The following is a 14072-nucleotide window of genomic DNA, read 5'->3' as shown; positions in this document are numbered from 1 at the left end:
AAACCCTGCCTGGTGCAGAGCTGCCATGGATGGCAGGGCAAGGCAGGCAGAGCACCTGAGCCCGGCTCACGCGAGCTACCGCGACCATTGCAGCAGACTTCCTGTAAAAAGAGACCGTTAATAGTAATATGAATAAACCGCACTGCGGAGGAAATGGCTGCTCTTGCGCCTACGGCATTTTCTAAGTGGGAAAATTGAAGCATGTTGAGTTTTTCTTGTCTGATTATTTCTGAACTTCTGACACTCTTTCATGTGATTTCTGTCCCCGCTCCGAAGCTAAAAGTGGCTCCGTGGGGTCGTGCTGGGCCATCCTGCTGCCTCCCACGCGGCCGGGGGAAGGAGGCCAGTGGTGGGTGCGCATGCGGCTGGCACAGCGGAGGTCAGGGACTCGCCCTCTGGTGCTGGGGGCTTCATTCCCATCCCAAAGAAAATACCACCCAAATCACAGCCTGATGGACCTAAGGGAAAACACTCCATTTGGGGTGGGTCTGAAACGTGTAGGTGTTCATAAAATGGCAAAAAAGCTTAAAATTGTGCATTATCTTAAAATATGAGCTCTGAACTGATGCATTCCTGATGTGCCTCGGCCAGCTGGGAGCTGTTGTGTGTGCTCGGCTGTGCTTTCTCCAGGTTCTTGGGAGGCAGCAGTGCTCCAGGAGCTGCCCTGCATGGTCTGTAAGCAGGAACTTACTGCTGATGCAGGCAGTTGAATGTTTGAGGGCAAGCCAAGAACTGCATTTAAAATTGGAAAAACAAAAAAAAAAAGAAAAAAAAAAAGAAAAATATTTTTTTTTTAATTATATACAACAGGAAATGCAAGCAGATACTGGAAAATAAATAGTTGTTTTTTATTGTTGTGAACAAATTACAGTGTGCTGCTCGGTTTCTGCAAATTAGTGGTGCATACTCAGCTGAACGCATGTACAGACACAGGCTGGCAGTGTGGGCGGGGTGGTTTGTTAGATAGAGGGATTTTAAAAGTTTTTTAAAAAAGGTCTTTCTGAGTTCCAACAGTCTCTGGAATTCACATCATTTTTCTACAAAATGTTTTCATAAATAAAATCTATAAAACAGTATTTGCATTAAATAAAATCTAATATCACAGTATTTTTACATTTCAAAATGTAACATTTCAAACGTTCACATAACAACAGATTATACAAGAAGGTGCAAATAAAGTATCAGTGGAGCACGAAGCTTCTGTTGTTTGATTTTAAAGAACTTACTATTAAAAATACATCCACATTTGAATATTTCTCTCAGATTTTTAAAGCCACCTGTGAGGTAGCTCCTTGGACTCGGCATACAGTGAGTTCTCATCACAGTAAACTTCAGAAAGCTCAGCTTCCTTTGCCCGTCTTAACGAAGCTGGTGCTAATGAATGAACTTCACTAAGGTGGCTTTTTCACAACTACGGGAAGTTATCCCAACCCCAAAATCATCGACTCCTGGACTCAGGGGCAGTTCACCATAATACTGATGATAACACCACAGCAGGTGTTATGGTGCAGAGTCTCTTGTCAGTGAAAGGGGAACCATTTACCCCATTTTTGGAGAAAAAAAAAGGACCCGAGAGGCTCACTGGATCTTTAACCTGACTAAATGTCCTCAAAGCAGAGCCCTGTGTTTAAGGCTTATCACAAGCATCAGAAAGGGCCACTCGTGGCATTCTACTTCTTACCCTGATCCAGAAATGACCTGATGGTAAAAAAAACGGCTGATGGTAGAAAAAAAATAGTGTCTGGGCACTTGATTGGCATTGTGATTTGGGGAGCTGTCAACTGATGCGCCCCCAGAGTCGAGCCCTGGGTGTTTACGGATGCAGCCAGGCCTTTGGGGACGCCTGAGGCCTCAGGCACATGTAGACATTAAAGTTGCTGTGCCATCACCCGTTGCTTCAGAATAATTTAATACTGAGCCACGTGCTAACTTTAGGACTGAATTCTTGCTGGATAAGGAAACCCCAAAGTCTTGGCAGCCTCTCGCCTGGTGCCAGGGTGTGTGACCGCGATGCGGGTGGGTGGCAGCGGGGCAGGGCTGCGCGGCCTGATCCTGCCAATGCCAGCCTGCTCCTGGCTGCCCGGCTCAGGAGCGGGGCCCGTGGGAATTACGTGGTGGTGCTTACACAGGGAACATTTGCAGCCAAAGTATTAAGTCATCAGGGGGTTGGTCAGGCTTTTTTGTTGTTGTATTTTTAGCTCGAATCCTCCCTGGAGCCAGCAGAAGCGTGCCTGAGGAGCATCTCTCGGTGTCACAGAATCACAGGATGGTTGAGGTTGGAAGGGACCTCCAGAGCTCATCGAGTCCTGCTCGAGCAGGGTCACCTAGAGCACGTGTCCTGGGGAAGCAGATCGGCCAGAAGCCAGATCCACACGAGCACCTGCGGTCCGGGGCCGTGCCCGGGGCAGCCAGCGCTAGCAGTCGGTGGCCTCCTCCTGCAGCGTGGCCTGGGAGTGCTTCTTGCTGCAGCCATGGCTGTGCAGCTGCACGCTGTCCTGCAGCTCCTGCCGGGACAGCCGCCTCCGGAACTCGTCCGTAGTGAAGTAGTAGAGGATGGGGTCCACGCAGGAGTTGAGGCTGGCAAGGCACAAGGCTACGGCGTGAAACAGGGAGATCACCTCCTGGACGTGGCAGTTTTTAATCTTCTTGGTTTTGACAAAGAAATCCAGTGGAAAGCTGATATGATAAGGCACAAAGCAAATCAGAAATACCAGAGCGCAGGTGAGAATCATCTTCAAAGCCTTTTTTTTCTCTCCAAGATCAGGCGAAGCGACATTTTTTTCTTTTAATGATAAGATAGTCTTCCACGAGCAGTATACGATGATAAAAAGGGGTGTTATGAATCCCACCAATTCACCTAGCGTCATCATTGCAGTGGCGGTGGGAAGGTCAACTTCCCGTACGGGGAGGTCCACAAAGCACTTGTTTGCAATTTTTGCTTCTTCGCTTCTCAGCAGAGGGAAAGGCAAACAGCCAATGCAGACCACGATCCACCCAGCTATGCTGATGTACACATCACAAATGCGTTTGCAGTCGCTGAACCTGAATGGGTACATAAGAAACAAAAGCCGCCTCACGCTGATGCAAACCAAGAAGTAGATGCTGGCGTACATATTGACATACTTCAGGTAGAAACACAGCATGCAGAGGCCTGATCCAAACTCCCACGTCCCGGTCAAGTAGTAGAAAATCCTCAGAGGCAAGGATAAAACCTGCGATAAGTCAGCGATGGCTAAATTGATCATAAATATTACGGCCCGTTTAGTCTCTTTCATGTACCCGTAAAAGACCCACAAAGCCAATACATTTCCTATTAGTCCAGGGACGAGGATGAAAGTGTATGTAGCTGCATAGTAGGGCTTGAGGTTGGTGCTATTGGAGCAGGTTGAGCTGTTCTCCATGGCTGGGCTCTAGATTCGCGCTCAGCTCTGGTTCCTTCCCCCAGAGCCCCCAGGGGCTGTGTGGATGGCGAGCAGAAGAGCTGTGAGCTCAGTGGCACCTCTGTCCCAAGCCGTTGCCTTCCTGCCTTTTGGGCACCGGTCACCTTTGCTCTTCATGAAGTCTTCTGCTGTGCCAACGCAGGCATGTGCGGTTAGCACTCCGGCATAATAACATGGTCCTCACCAGCACCCGGCAGCCAGGTTGTCCTGAGGTTGTTGGTGCTTAAATAATCAGGTGTAAACCTCCTTCAGCCCTGGTGTTTGTGCACGAGGCTTCAGCTAGGCGATCCTGTCCCATCTGGTGAGGAGCTCTGCTCTGGATTCATTCAAGTCCTGCTTGTATTGTACGTGTCCTTCCTGCTTTTTCAGAAGTGACCAGACCTTAATGCAGCAGCTTGCAGTGCTGGCAGAGCTGGGATCCCCACGGAGAAATCCATCTTTACGTGCTGAAGCAGACAACTGTCCAGAGCCAGGTCTGCACCTTCGGTCACCTTTTGGGTGGCATTTCAGCCCCTTCCCTCAGCGCAGGAGTCTGACAGGCACGGCCCCGCAGCTGAAAGACAGAGAGGTGCAGTTACAGCGCCGCACGGAGCCACGGCTCACACGCATCAGTCTGCAGGAGGACTGCGGGAGAGGGAGAAACATCTCTCTTTAACAGCACCCCCTTGCTAGCAGCACTGCGGTGGTCAGCTCTTCACCCCTCTACCCACCTCCACCCCTCGCTCAGGGGAAGTTGGTGCCAAACCACGGAGGAACAGATAGAAACTGGGTTTAATGGCTGCTGCAAACAGCCCACCCTGCAGCAGCTCCATCATGGGGCAGATTCAGCTTGTGCCTGCTTTCTGCAGCCCACGGCCCCAGGACCATCCTTCCCATGGGTTCGACGCTCCCGTGGGCTCCGGGAAAGTCCTTCAGAAACTTCCCACATTCACCACGGCTACCAAGAATCGAGAAGATGACGGAAAGAAATGCGCTGCTCATGTAAATGGCCCTGTGCATTTTCATGTAAATCTTCCATCAGCACAGACGCCGGTGCTGCACCTTGGCGTGGGAGCCCCAGGACGGCGGCTTTCACCAAACCGTCAGCATTTGTAGGCAAAAGGGCAGCGTGGGCGGCGCGGACGGTGGCTGTCAGCTGCCTGCCAGGGCTTTCTCTTGGAAAGGCAGAGAAAAGGCTCAGCCTCTGCCACTCATAAGGTGCATCAGCACAGGTGCTGCCACTAAGCAGTGCATGATTTTTGGGAGGGGTCAACTTTTTCATTTATCTTTTAAAAATAAGACATCCGTACTGCAAGCAGGAACAAGTGGCCTGTTTATTAAATGCTTTTTGCCACAGAACAACACACACTTTCTCCCAAGGACTTTTTCTGAGCCTTTCCATTAGCCACCTTGCAGCATGTCTGCTGTGGCCATCGGAAATACCAGGTGTCATTTCCCCGCAAACTAAGCTGACTGTAGGGTGACTTTGGTTGAAAATTGTTTGCACAGTGGGCAGCTGATTATATCTGAATCGGTCAGACCAAAAACAAACAAACAAACAGACAGACAAGAACCAGACCTAATAAATACAGAGGGAATTCAGGTCTCTGATCAAGCTTTCTCCAGGTCACCTTTTGCTTCAGCCTGAAGAACCAAACCTACAGGTCCATGTGAGGAAGGTGTGCTACCACATGATGCGCACAAGGCACATTTATAATGAAAAACTTCATCGTGCTGCAATCCGTGATGCTTCTTCCTGCACTTTGAGGCACAGGTGCTAAAATATGAACCTTTTAGTGAGGCTGATGTTCAGCACTTGTCAGTGTGATTGCACTGAAGCTTTGGAGTAGCTTTCTGTGAAACTGCAAAATCTGCCAAAGGAAACTGTTCTTGGGGCAGCTTTTATGTGCCCATTCCTTCAGTCTCTCTTGCCATACCATTGAGTGATGAGTCCAAAGAGACTGACTGAGATGTTTTCCTTTTTCCAGGGAGCCCACATCCAGCTCAGCTAGTAGAGCAAAAGGGCTCGAGAAATAATCTCATTCAACCCCAGAGGCGCCCATTAACGAGCTGTGGGGTCAGCTAGCCTCCTCTGCGAAGACTTTCCAGTCCTGCTATTAATTCTGAGGCTGACCTCCAGGGCAAAAACCTGCACGATTAATTCTAGAAATGTGAGTAATCTCTCAGTCACATAGGAAAACTGGTGCTTACCTCCTCGTTGGCTTATCAGTCATGGGTGGGAACTGGGGCTGAGGGCTTCAGTTTCCATTTGCTTTACTGGCACCAGTAACCGAGGGGCGTGCAGGTGGGACAGGGTTTTGGCAGCGCCTGGTGCACTCCCGTGAGCTTCCTGGGGGGTGTTCAACATCGTGCAGCATGGGTGAAGACCCCTCTGGGACAACCCATCACTGGGTACACAAGCTGCCTCTGTAGCTGCCCGTGTTTCGCCGTCCCCACTGCCCAGGGACTTTCCTGCTACCCCCGCCCGGGCACGGATGCTGCTGCGGCCCTGGGTACCCTGAGAGCCCCAGTGCAGGGGGCAGCATCACCCGCCCCGTGGCGGTGAGAAAGTGCACTTTGGAAATCCCAGGCAGTCACATTGCACAGCACCGTGGTTCAGCCAAAAGCGCTGCGTAAAAACCAGCAGGAGGCTAAAAAAAGCTTCAGAAAGAGGAAATTTTGTTTCACGTCATCCGCACTCGTCTCTCGCCGGCTCAAGGCGCGTGTTGGGGGGGGGTGAGGCTCTCCCCAGGCACGACTTCCTTCTGCCTCCTGACCTTTTTTCCCCTCTTCATTTTGCCATGGAGACCCCATAGCCAGTCACTTTAGGGTGCTTGATGAAGAAGGTTCGTTGGCACTTAATGAGCCACGAACACCAGGGGAGGCTTGCAGCAGTTTAAGGGCCGGGACTTGGTAGAGCTGGGCACATGCTTCTGCAAGCTCCACCATCGAGCCCTGCAGCCTTCACCCCAAAAAGCAAAGACGCTGCAGCTCCTAAAGCCCAGCACAGCGGGGATTCCAGCTGGAAGCTCGGGGTCCCACTGAAGCCGCGTGGGTGGAGATGTTGGGGTGTGTGCGTCCCTCCCACGGGTACCAGCAAGGGGGCACAGCGTCACTGCCCGGTGCCCGGGCTTTGTACGGCCCAGGAACTGTTGCTGTCCTGTTGTGGCAGCAGTAATTATCAGTAACAACAGTTAAAATAGTCTAAATAATCATCATCAGAATAATACGTAATAAAAGTTGAAGGTATGCAAATATAAACCGATAATTACATGGGGCTGCTTTTAGGTTTAAAAAAAAAAAAAAAAAAAAAAGTCTTCTCTCTCCTGAAGCAGCTTTCTGGTAGACATTTGGGTTTCTACCTTCTTCCCCAGGGGCAGCTTTACCTCTTGTTGTGTTAACTGTGGAAATTTCTCTCTTTACTTCTTTGGTAGCACCTGCCCGCAGAAGCCACAGTGCGTTTTTGTTGGCCATCCTCATGGCCTCGTGTACTTTGCCACTTCTGAAACTTCACCGTGCCTGGCCCGAAGCAGCACAGACCCTGCCTTTCTGCATCTCTGGCTGCCCTGACCCAGAGCAGACACCTCCAGGGTTACACCAGGAGCTGGACACCAGGAGCTGTGCGCTGCCTCCCAGCCCTGGGTACCGGTGGCCTCGCGAGCATCCATCCGCTCTGCACCGAGCACCAGCCACACCTTGGGTTGCCAGAATAAATTTGCCAACGCCGTGTTTGCGAGGCAGTACCAGCACTGCCAGCTTGTTTTGCTTCAGTTGCAGAGAACCCGAGCAGGTGCCTGTTCATCATCGTCCGTGGTTACTCGAAACATGAGTCACTGAAGTGCTGAATGCTCATTACGGGGAAAAAGCAGGGAAACAGCCAAGATGTCACAGGCTGGGGCTGTGGGGCATTGACACAGCAGGATGAAGAGGTTTCTTTGTTGTTCGTCCTTCACCTCTTGTTTGCTCCTGCTCAGGGTGTCGGTGCTTCCAGCCTTGCCTGCGCTCCCCGCGTTCCCAGCCTGTGTCCATGCTGGCTGGGTGTGGGGGGATGGAGAGGTTTTGGCTGTCAGGTAAGCCAGCAAGGTGCCAAAAAAAACCCTGGGTGACCATAAACACCCCACCACGCACTCCTGGGACTCCTTCTGGGAGGGGTCGGGCATTTCTTCTGCCCCCAGAGAGCCGGCTGGAGCCGTGGGTCTGCCGTGGGACAGTCGGCCAGGCCAGCAGGGGGATTTCAGTTGGGTAAATCCCACAAATGTGCAAGAAAACGTAAACACTCTGGTTTAATTCCTGGTGACATATACTGCTTTTGTCTTTGAACCATCTGCCCAAGCTCTTCTCCTCTCTTGTTGGTATTTATCCCAGCTAAAAATGGAAAATGCACCTGAGCAGCAGAACAGGCTGTCAGCCTGGTGCCCACACCCTTGTGTCCCTTCCCTGGCACACGCCGATGGCCCTGGTAGGAAGGAGCAGCACCGAACACCAAAACCTTGAACTTTCCACCCAAACTGTTGGTGTGCGCCCTCGGGGCACAGCCACAAGCCCGTGGCATGGAGCTGGGGCAAGCGGAGCCAGCGCTCCCACGGTGCCGGCTCCATCCCAGCCCACGCACCAGGTTTGCCGAGGCACCAGCAGGGACAGGAACCCTTCTTCCTTTTCCACGAGTTTTTGCCATTGAGTGGCAAAAATTGCTGGTGGAAAGTCAGCACACTGCCTTCTGCAAAGAGCAGCCCATTTAGTGACACTCAGACATGCTGAAGTGGGACGTGAAGCAAGGGGTAAATACACCGGTTGTATGCACGTGCTGGTGGAGCCCACACAGCACGGTCCCCAAAAGGCCCCCTCGAGCCACATCTCTGCCCCAGTGCCCCGTCCCCTCCTGACAGCCACCGGCTCTGCCCAGGCTGGGGATCGCCCACACCGGGCACGGGGCCTCGGGGTGCTCCTGGGCAGCGCTGAGGAACGGGGCTGGAGACCCGGAGGCTGGGCTGGAGCCGTGCCCCTCTTGCTGCCGCGCTCGGGGCCTCTGGGCAGCACTTGCAGGAACTTCTGAAACATGGAGACAGCGAGCGGCTCCTCGCCCTGCCCCGGGTCATTTCCTGAGCACCAGCTCGACCTGCCGAGCCCGGTCTCCTTGCTTTTCATCACTTAATTTTGAGGACCCATGGTGGTTAATTTGGCGCCCCACCCGCCTCTCCGCTGGGCACCCCCGGACCTCTCTTAATGCAGGAGGCACAAAACCCACATGGCGATAATTACTGAAGAAAGCACAATCTAAACCTTGAACTGAAGACAACAAGGGATAAGAAACGTGCTCCTACCTTGGCAGGCTCGGCTGGCTGTGCCCGTGGAGCCCCGCTGCGGGTGCGCGCTTCCACCCCTCCCGGCACACAAAGCAAAAGTGCAACTGCTGCGAGTGCGCAGCCTGCGCCGGCGCGGGGCCCTCCCCGCCAGCCCTGGTTTATTTCTGCTCATTGTGCCAGCAGGTCAGAGCTGGACCTGCTTTTTTTTTTTTTTTTTTTTTTTCTTTTTTTTTGTGGTGAAGAGAGATACCGAGGCGCTGCTGGGTTTGGTGTGTTTTGGAAACTGCCGCGGCGGCACGGCGGTTCCTGCTCAGTGCAGTGGGGCTTTGGCTCCAGTGGGGCTGAGGGGACCCCAAGGGCTTGAATAGCCCCAGCAGCACCCTGGTGGCATCGTGCAGGCACCCGTGGGCACCAGCAGGGTCTCTGGGCCAGCTCCTCCTTGCAGAACACCCCTTCTGCAAGGACACGGATCTGATGAGACTGAAAGCTGTGCTAGATGTTTCATCACTCAGTTTCTTTCCTCTTTCCTCATTCTCTCCTCTGCTGAAGGAGATTATTTCACCCTTTCTTCATTCCCCACCACAGGGGCCATGGGCGCAGGCCAGGGCTGCTGTCCCTGTGGGCTCCCAGCACCACTCTGCTCGCCGGTGCCCAGCACAAACCCGCCTGGCCAGGGACAAGACCTGTGGATTCACACATTTCTAACGCAGAACGCAGAAACACTTGCTCATCTCTGTATTTAGTGCTTCTCCCCCCCTGCTGATGACAAATACAGAAATGGAAGATCTGAAAGGCCATGAGAAAAACGAGCATGTGTGCTAATTGACGTCTTCTTGGCCCTGGGTGGGCGCACGTTGGGGTCAGTGGGCAGAGGGCCAGTGGCTAAGGGTGCGATGGGAATAAGATCTCCTTATGGAAACTCAGCGTTGGCAAAGGGAACCCTGCCCTGGGGCAAGCAGTGCCAGCGCCAGATCCTGTCGCGAAACCACAGCCTGGTGCACGAGGGGGTAAAGTCTGTGCCACCCCTGTGCCCTCCTGTTCTGCCTCTGCTTCTGGTGCAGGGCACTCAGGAACCCTGTACACGAGCTACACGGGACGTCATTCTGGGAGGCTGTGAGTCCAGATAGCTGCCGCTTTGCAGGGATCTGCCAATACTGGGGTGGCCGCCAGCTCTTCCCTGTCCATCTCCCAAAGCAGAAAGGTGGCGGAGCCCCTGTCACCCATGGTCTCACCAGAGAGGACAGTGCTGTCCATGGAGGTGGAAGGAGAGGGGCTGCTGGGGCAGGAGACCCCCGCTGCAGGACCCCACACCCCCTGCATCGGGGGATGCTTCACAAAATCCTTCTGGAGCTTATCACAGCCCATTTGGGCTTCCCAAAAAAAGGAGGTTCTCCGCAGTCATTGCTCTGCTCTGCTCTGTGCTGAGAGCAGCCTCAGGGACACAGTGATACAGGGACACGAGGACACAGGGACAATGCTCCGGTCCCTGCAGTGGCACAGCTCCTTGCTGGGGAGCATCTCCCAAAGCACAGAGGCACTTGCCCGTTTGAGCAGCTCACGCTCCTGCTACATAAAGCCTACAGCCGTTGTTTCGGAAGCCTGGTGACTGCTTAATGTGTGGTAATTAATCTTGTGTGGGAGCCGCTGCTTTCAGCACCGTGCTATCTTCACCACAGAGTTGTTCTCTTGGGCTCTGGGACGGATCAATCTGCTGCTTCTTTTAGAATAAAAGCACCCGGGGGGTTGGTGCTTCAGCAGGGCTGGTGGCCTTGTGGCAGTGCCCCGAGACCCGGCTGAGATGCCGGCTCATTTACGCTGCTCCCGCAGGGTTTCTGTGATTGCATCGAGCCATGGGAGGCTTCCCCGAGCGCGCTGCGCCTCCTGGCAGCTGCCTGCGCACGGTGCTCTTTGCAAAGGGCTTTCACCTTCGCAGTTGCAAGAAAACCCTTTTTCCCTCCCCAAAATCACGTGATGTAAAACCGGGCAGTCCCCAGGCTTCTGAATCATAGGGCTTGCCAAATAGCTGCCTGAAAGAGGGGCTAGCTGGGCAAAGCGGGAGCCAGCCTGCGGCCGCATCTCAGCAGAGCTGCACGCCCTGCGGAGCCTGCCCGAGGTCACAGCGCGCCTCTGCCGCCTCGTGCTGTGGGGTTTGCTGCTGCTGCAACAGACGACAAAGCTCCAGGAACAGAGGCAGCACCAAAACCCTCCCAATTCCTGAACAGTGGCCGGCTTCTGAAAATGTTACCTTTCCTTTTCCTGCTCAGATGCGCAGCGGGTGCTCAAGTTTGCACTTTCATTTCTGTGGAAGCCGGCCCGTTTATAAGAAAGCATGGCCTGCCTTTGGGGTGGCAAGAGTGCTTACTGTACAGATAGGCTGCTTGATTCAAAAACACCTTTCGGAGCGTAACCATATCCTGTTTTGCCAGCGCCCCGCTCTGCGCACAGCTGGTGCTCGCGCGGCGCCGCGCTGCGGTCGTCCTTCCCACTTGATGTCACGCTGCAGCTGGCACAGCCTCACCTTTACCGGCAGCCGAATGCAAGGCTGGAAATCAGGGTGGCTGCCTGCCAGTTTGCCTCGGTGCTGGCCCCACACGCCCAAGGAGGAGCCCAAGGAAGGGCACCCACATGGAGCTGGCAGGGCTGTGACCGCGCCGCAGCAGAGCCGACCCCGGCAGCCCCGGGCTTGCCAGTGCTGCTGGCACAGCCCAGGCTGGGTGGGCAACAAGGCATCTTCCAGGCCCTTTCCTTTCTGCTGTGAGCAGGCATTTGTGGTTTGCACTGCATCACTTCAGCCCCGGAGCTGACAAACAGCCCCATATTTCTAAAACGGTGCCACCCCGATAACCATCAGTGACCCGATCTTCAGCTGCTGGTGGAGCCGTGAATTAAGAAATTGGCCTTGGGTGGGATGAAATCACCGCTGCCTGGGAAGCCACTCCCTGGCAACAACATTTGCTTTCTGTGCATCTAGGCTACCCTCGGCGTTCAAGCCTGGCTGTGTCTGTTCATGTGCCAGCCGCGGCACTTTCCCCTTGCTGCAGAGCAAGGACGGGAGGATCACCAAGTGGCCGGGAGTGGCGGCAGGGAGCAGCGTGCCAAAATGCACCGAGCCAGCACTCACCGAGCCGGCGCTCACCGAGCCTGGGGATCAATCCTTCCTGGGTGTGCGGGCAGGCTCTGCCCCCAGCGAGGTGGTTTTGCAGAAGTGAAGTTGGGAGGCACACAGCCCCGGAGGCAGGACAAGGTATTTTTAGCAGAGCAGCCTTCCTTCCCGTCCTGTAGTGCCCTAGAAAGCGTTGTGCATGAGGGGCGTCATCTTGGAGAGCCTTTATTTAGGTACTGGGGAATTTTGTGTGTTTAATTAATTGCATGTGAATGGAATGACTAATTGCAGATGAGATTTCAGGACATTTCAGGTGAGATTTCAGGTGAGATTTCTTGCTGGGGGAGCCGCAGCGCTGCCGGCAGTGGGACGCGGAGGGCAGGCAGCCAGCCGGGCTCCGGCAGGCAGGAGGCAGCAGCCTGCACAAGAAGGGAATTTCCTTGGGTTTGGGCCGGGTTTGGGTAAAACCCAGCACAGCCTTATCTGCCAAAGCAGAACCAACAAGAGCAACAAGAAAACTTTCACTCAGTTCAAGTTAGGGATGAGAACAAAGTCCTCTCCTGGCAGAGCTCTGGTCAGGGAGGTAATAAAGCTGTAATTCAACAGCAAAATCATTGCTATCCTGTGCGGGTAACCCCCAGAAGGGGGGTTCTGCTCTATTTCCACTGCAAGCTGCGGTGCAGGCAGGGCTGCCCGCAGGAATGGCTGCTGTTATCTGCACGTGACAGCTTGCCGTGAGTTTTTATTTTGCTTTCTTTTTCCTGTTTTCCTCTCGGAGGCAGGGCTGTGTTGCAGAAGCTGCCGTGAAGCTGCGCGGTCTGCAAACAGACTGGTGGAGTCCTGGCGGTGACTGGAGCTGCTGGGGAAGTACACTGGTACTTCCAGGAAGGTCAGAGCTGCCGTACGGGCTTTGCCTTCGCTCAGCAGGACGTCGTAAATGCCCTGAGTGGTCACCGAGGTCGACCTGGATGTCCACCCCCGGCACGCCAACATGCCGCTCTGAAGCGGCTCTTTGCAGCCCTAAAAAGCTTTTTTCCCCAACCCTCAATCAAGCAAGGAAACCACATCCCTTAGTTATTCTCTTCTTTTGCGAGAGGAGGAGGCTCGGGCCAGCAGGGGACGGTGTGAGCTGGAGCACGGTAAGCCCCAGAACGCCTTTCCCCAGCTTGTGCGGGTCTCCCCTCGTCTGCCTTCGACCGGCGAGCAGCGAACTGCACCGCCCGCATGCACCTCGCCAGGAACGCCACATGGGCTGGACATGTGCAGCCAATTATCGATAAATCTGTTCTCTATTAAAAAAATCCTCTGCCTACGTTTACTTATGTCATCCTCTGAGGGTTTTTGGCACTGCAGTCGCCAATGCCTTAGTGCACGAGAGCAAACCCCACAGCCCAGGGGGCCGTGAGGGGTGGGGGGGGCTTTTCGGAGCCGCTGGCAGCCCAAGGGGGGGCAGGACTGGGACGGGCACCCCCTGCACCCCCCTGCACATTGAGCCATTGCTTTGAGAGTGATGCCAGTACAGAATTAGCTGATAAATCGAAAAAAATGCAGCTGCCCAAGAAAAGGTGCTATGGAAACGCTGCCCAGGAGTGGCCATGGGGCTCTTTGGGAGAGGCTCGAGCTGGTCCCTACAGCCGTGGGAGGGTTTGTGAGGGGCAGCCCTTGAAATAACACCCACAGTGCCCAAAGACGTGTTGAGAACATTTTATTTCCTCCCGAGTTTGAAGCCCAGAGGATGCATTTGGGTCAGGTTTGTAAACATTTCTCGGTCCCAGCGAGGGCTGGACCCACTTCTGGTTTATGAAGCAGACCCGAGGGGCTTCTGTGACATCTGCATCGATGAGCAGAGGCTTTAGCAACACCCCAAATAACACAGGCTCCTAGCAATGGCACAAGAGATGGCAACGAAAACTTCTCATCCTCTCTGCTGCAGTCCCAAGGTCCAGATTTAGTGTTGATTTTCTCGGAGGGAGAGTTTTGCTCTGCATGCACGCCGTTACCCGTCCTGATCCGGAGCCCGCGGTGCGGAGGGCACAGGCCCGCCCCGCGCCACCCCCAGCAGGATGCAGAAGGGCTGCCAAACACGACAAATGGGTACAAACACTGAGAAAACAGCACAGGCAGGGCACCACACCTGGCTGCAGTCCAGCAGGGGAGAAACACTGATGGTTGTGGTGGCTGTTTGCGATATTCTAGCGATAACACGACGGAGAACACTGTAAGGCGAACGGTCCCTGACACCTACAA

The 14072-nt window shown here is 54.1% G+C and overlaps 1 protein-coding gene across 1 annotated transcript; it reads right to left on the bottom strand.

Annotated features, from left to right (window-relative positions):
- Nucleotides 1-905: 905 nt before the first annotated feature.
- On the bottom strand, nt 906-8898 carry GPR174 (G protein-coupled receptor 174). The gene is made up of 2 exons (XM_035325936.1): nt 8741-8898; nt 906-3993 (listed from the first exon to the last, which is right to left on the bottom strand). Exon 2 carries the CDS (start codon nt 3399-3401, stop codon nt 2415-2417), a length of 987 nt encoding a protein of 328 aa, XP_035181827.1. The 5' UTR covers nt 3402-3993; nt 8741-8898; the 3' UTR covers nt 906-2414.
- Nucleotides 8899-14072: the final 5174 nt, after the last annotated feature.

Source organism: Oxyura jamaicensis, chromosome 4, assembly GCF_011077185.1.
Source record: "Oxyura jamaicensis isolate SHBP4307 breed ruddy duck chromosome 4, BPBGC_Ojam_1.0, whole genome shotgun sequence".
In the NCBI taxonomy this organism is placed as follows: Eukaryota; Metazoa; Chordata; class Aves; order Anseriformes; family Anatidae; genus Oxyura; species Oxyura jamaicensis.
The sequence above is the reverse complement of the archived record's forward strand: the minus strand, read 5'-3'. Positions and strand labels throughout refer to the sequence as shown.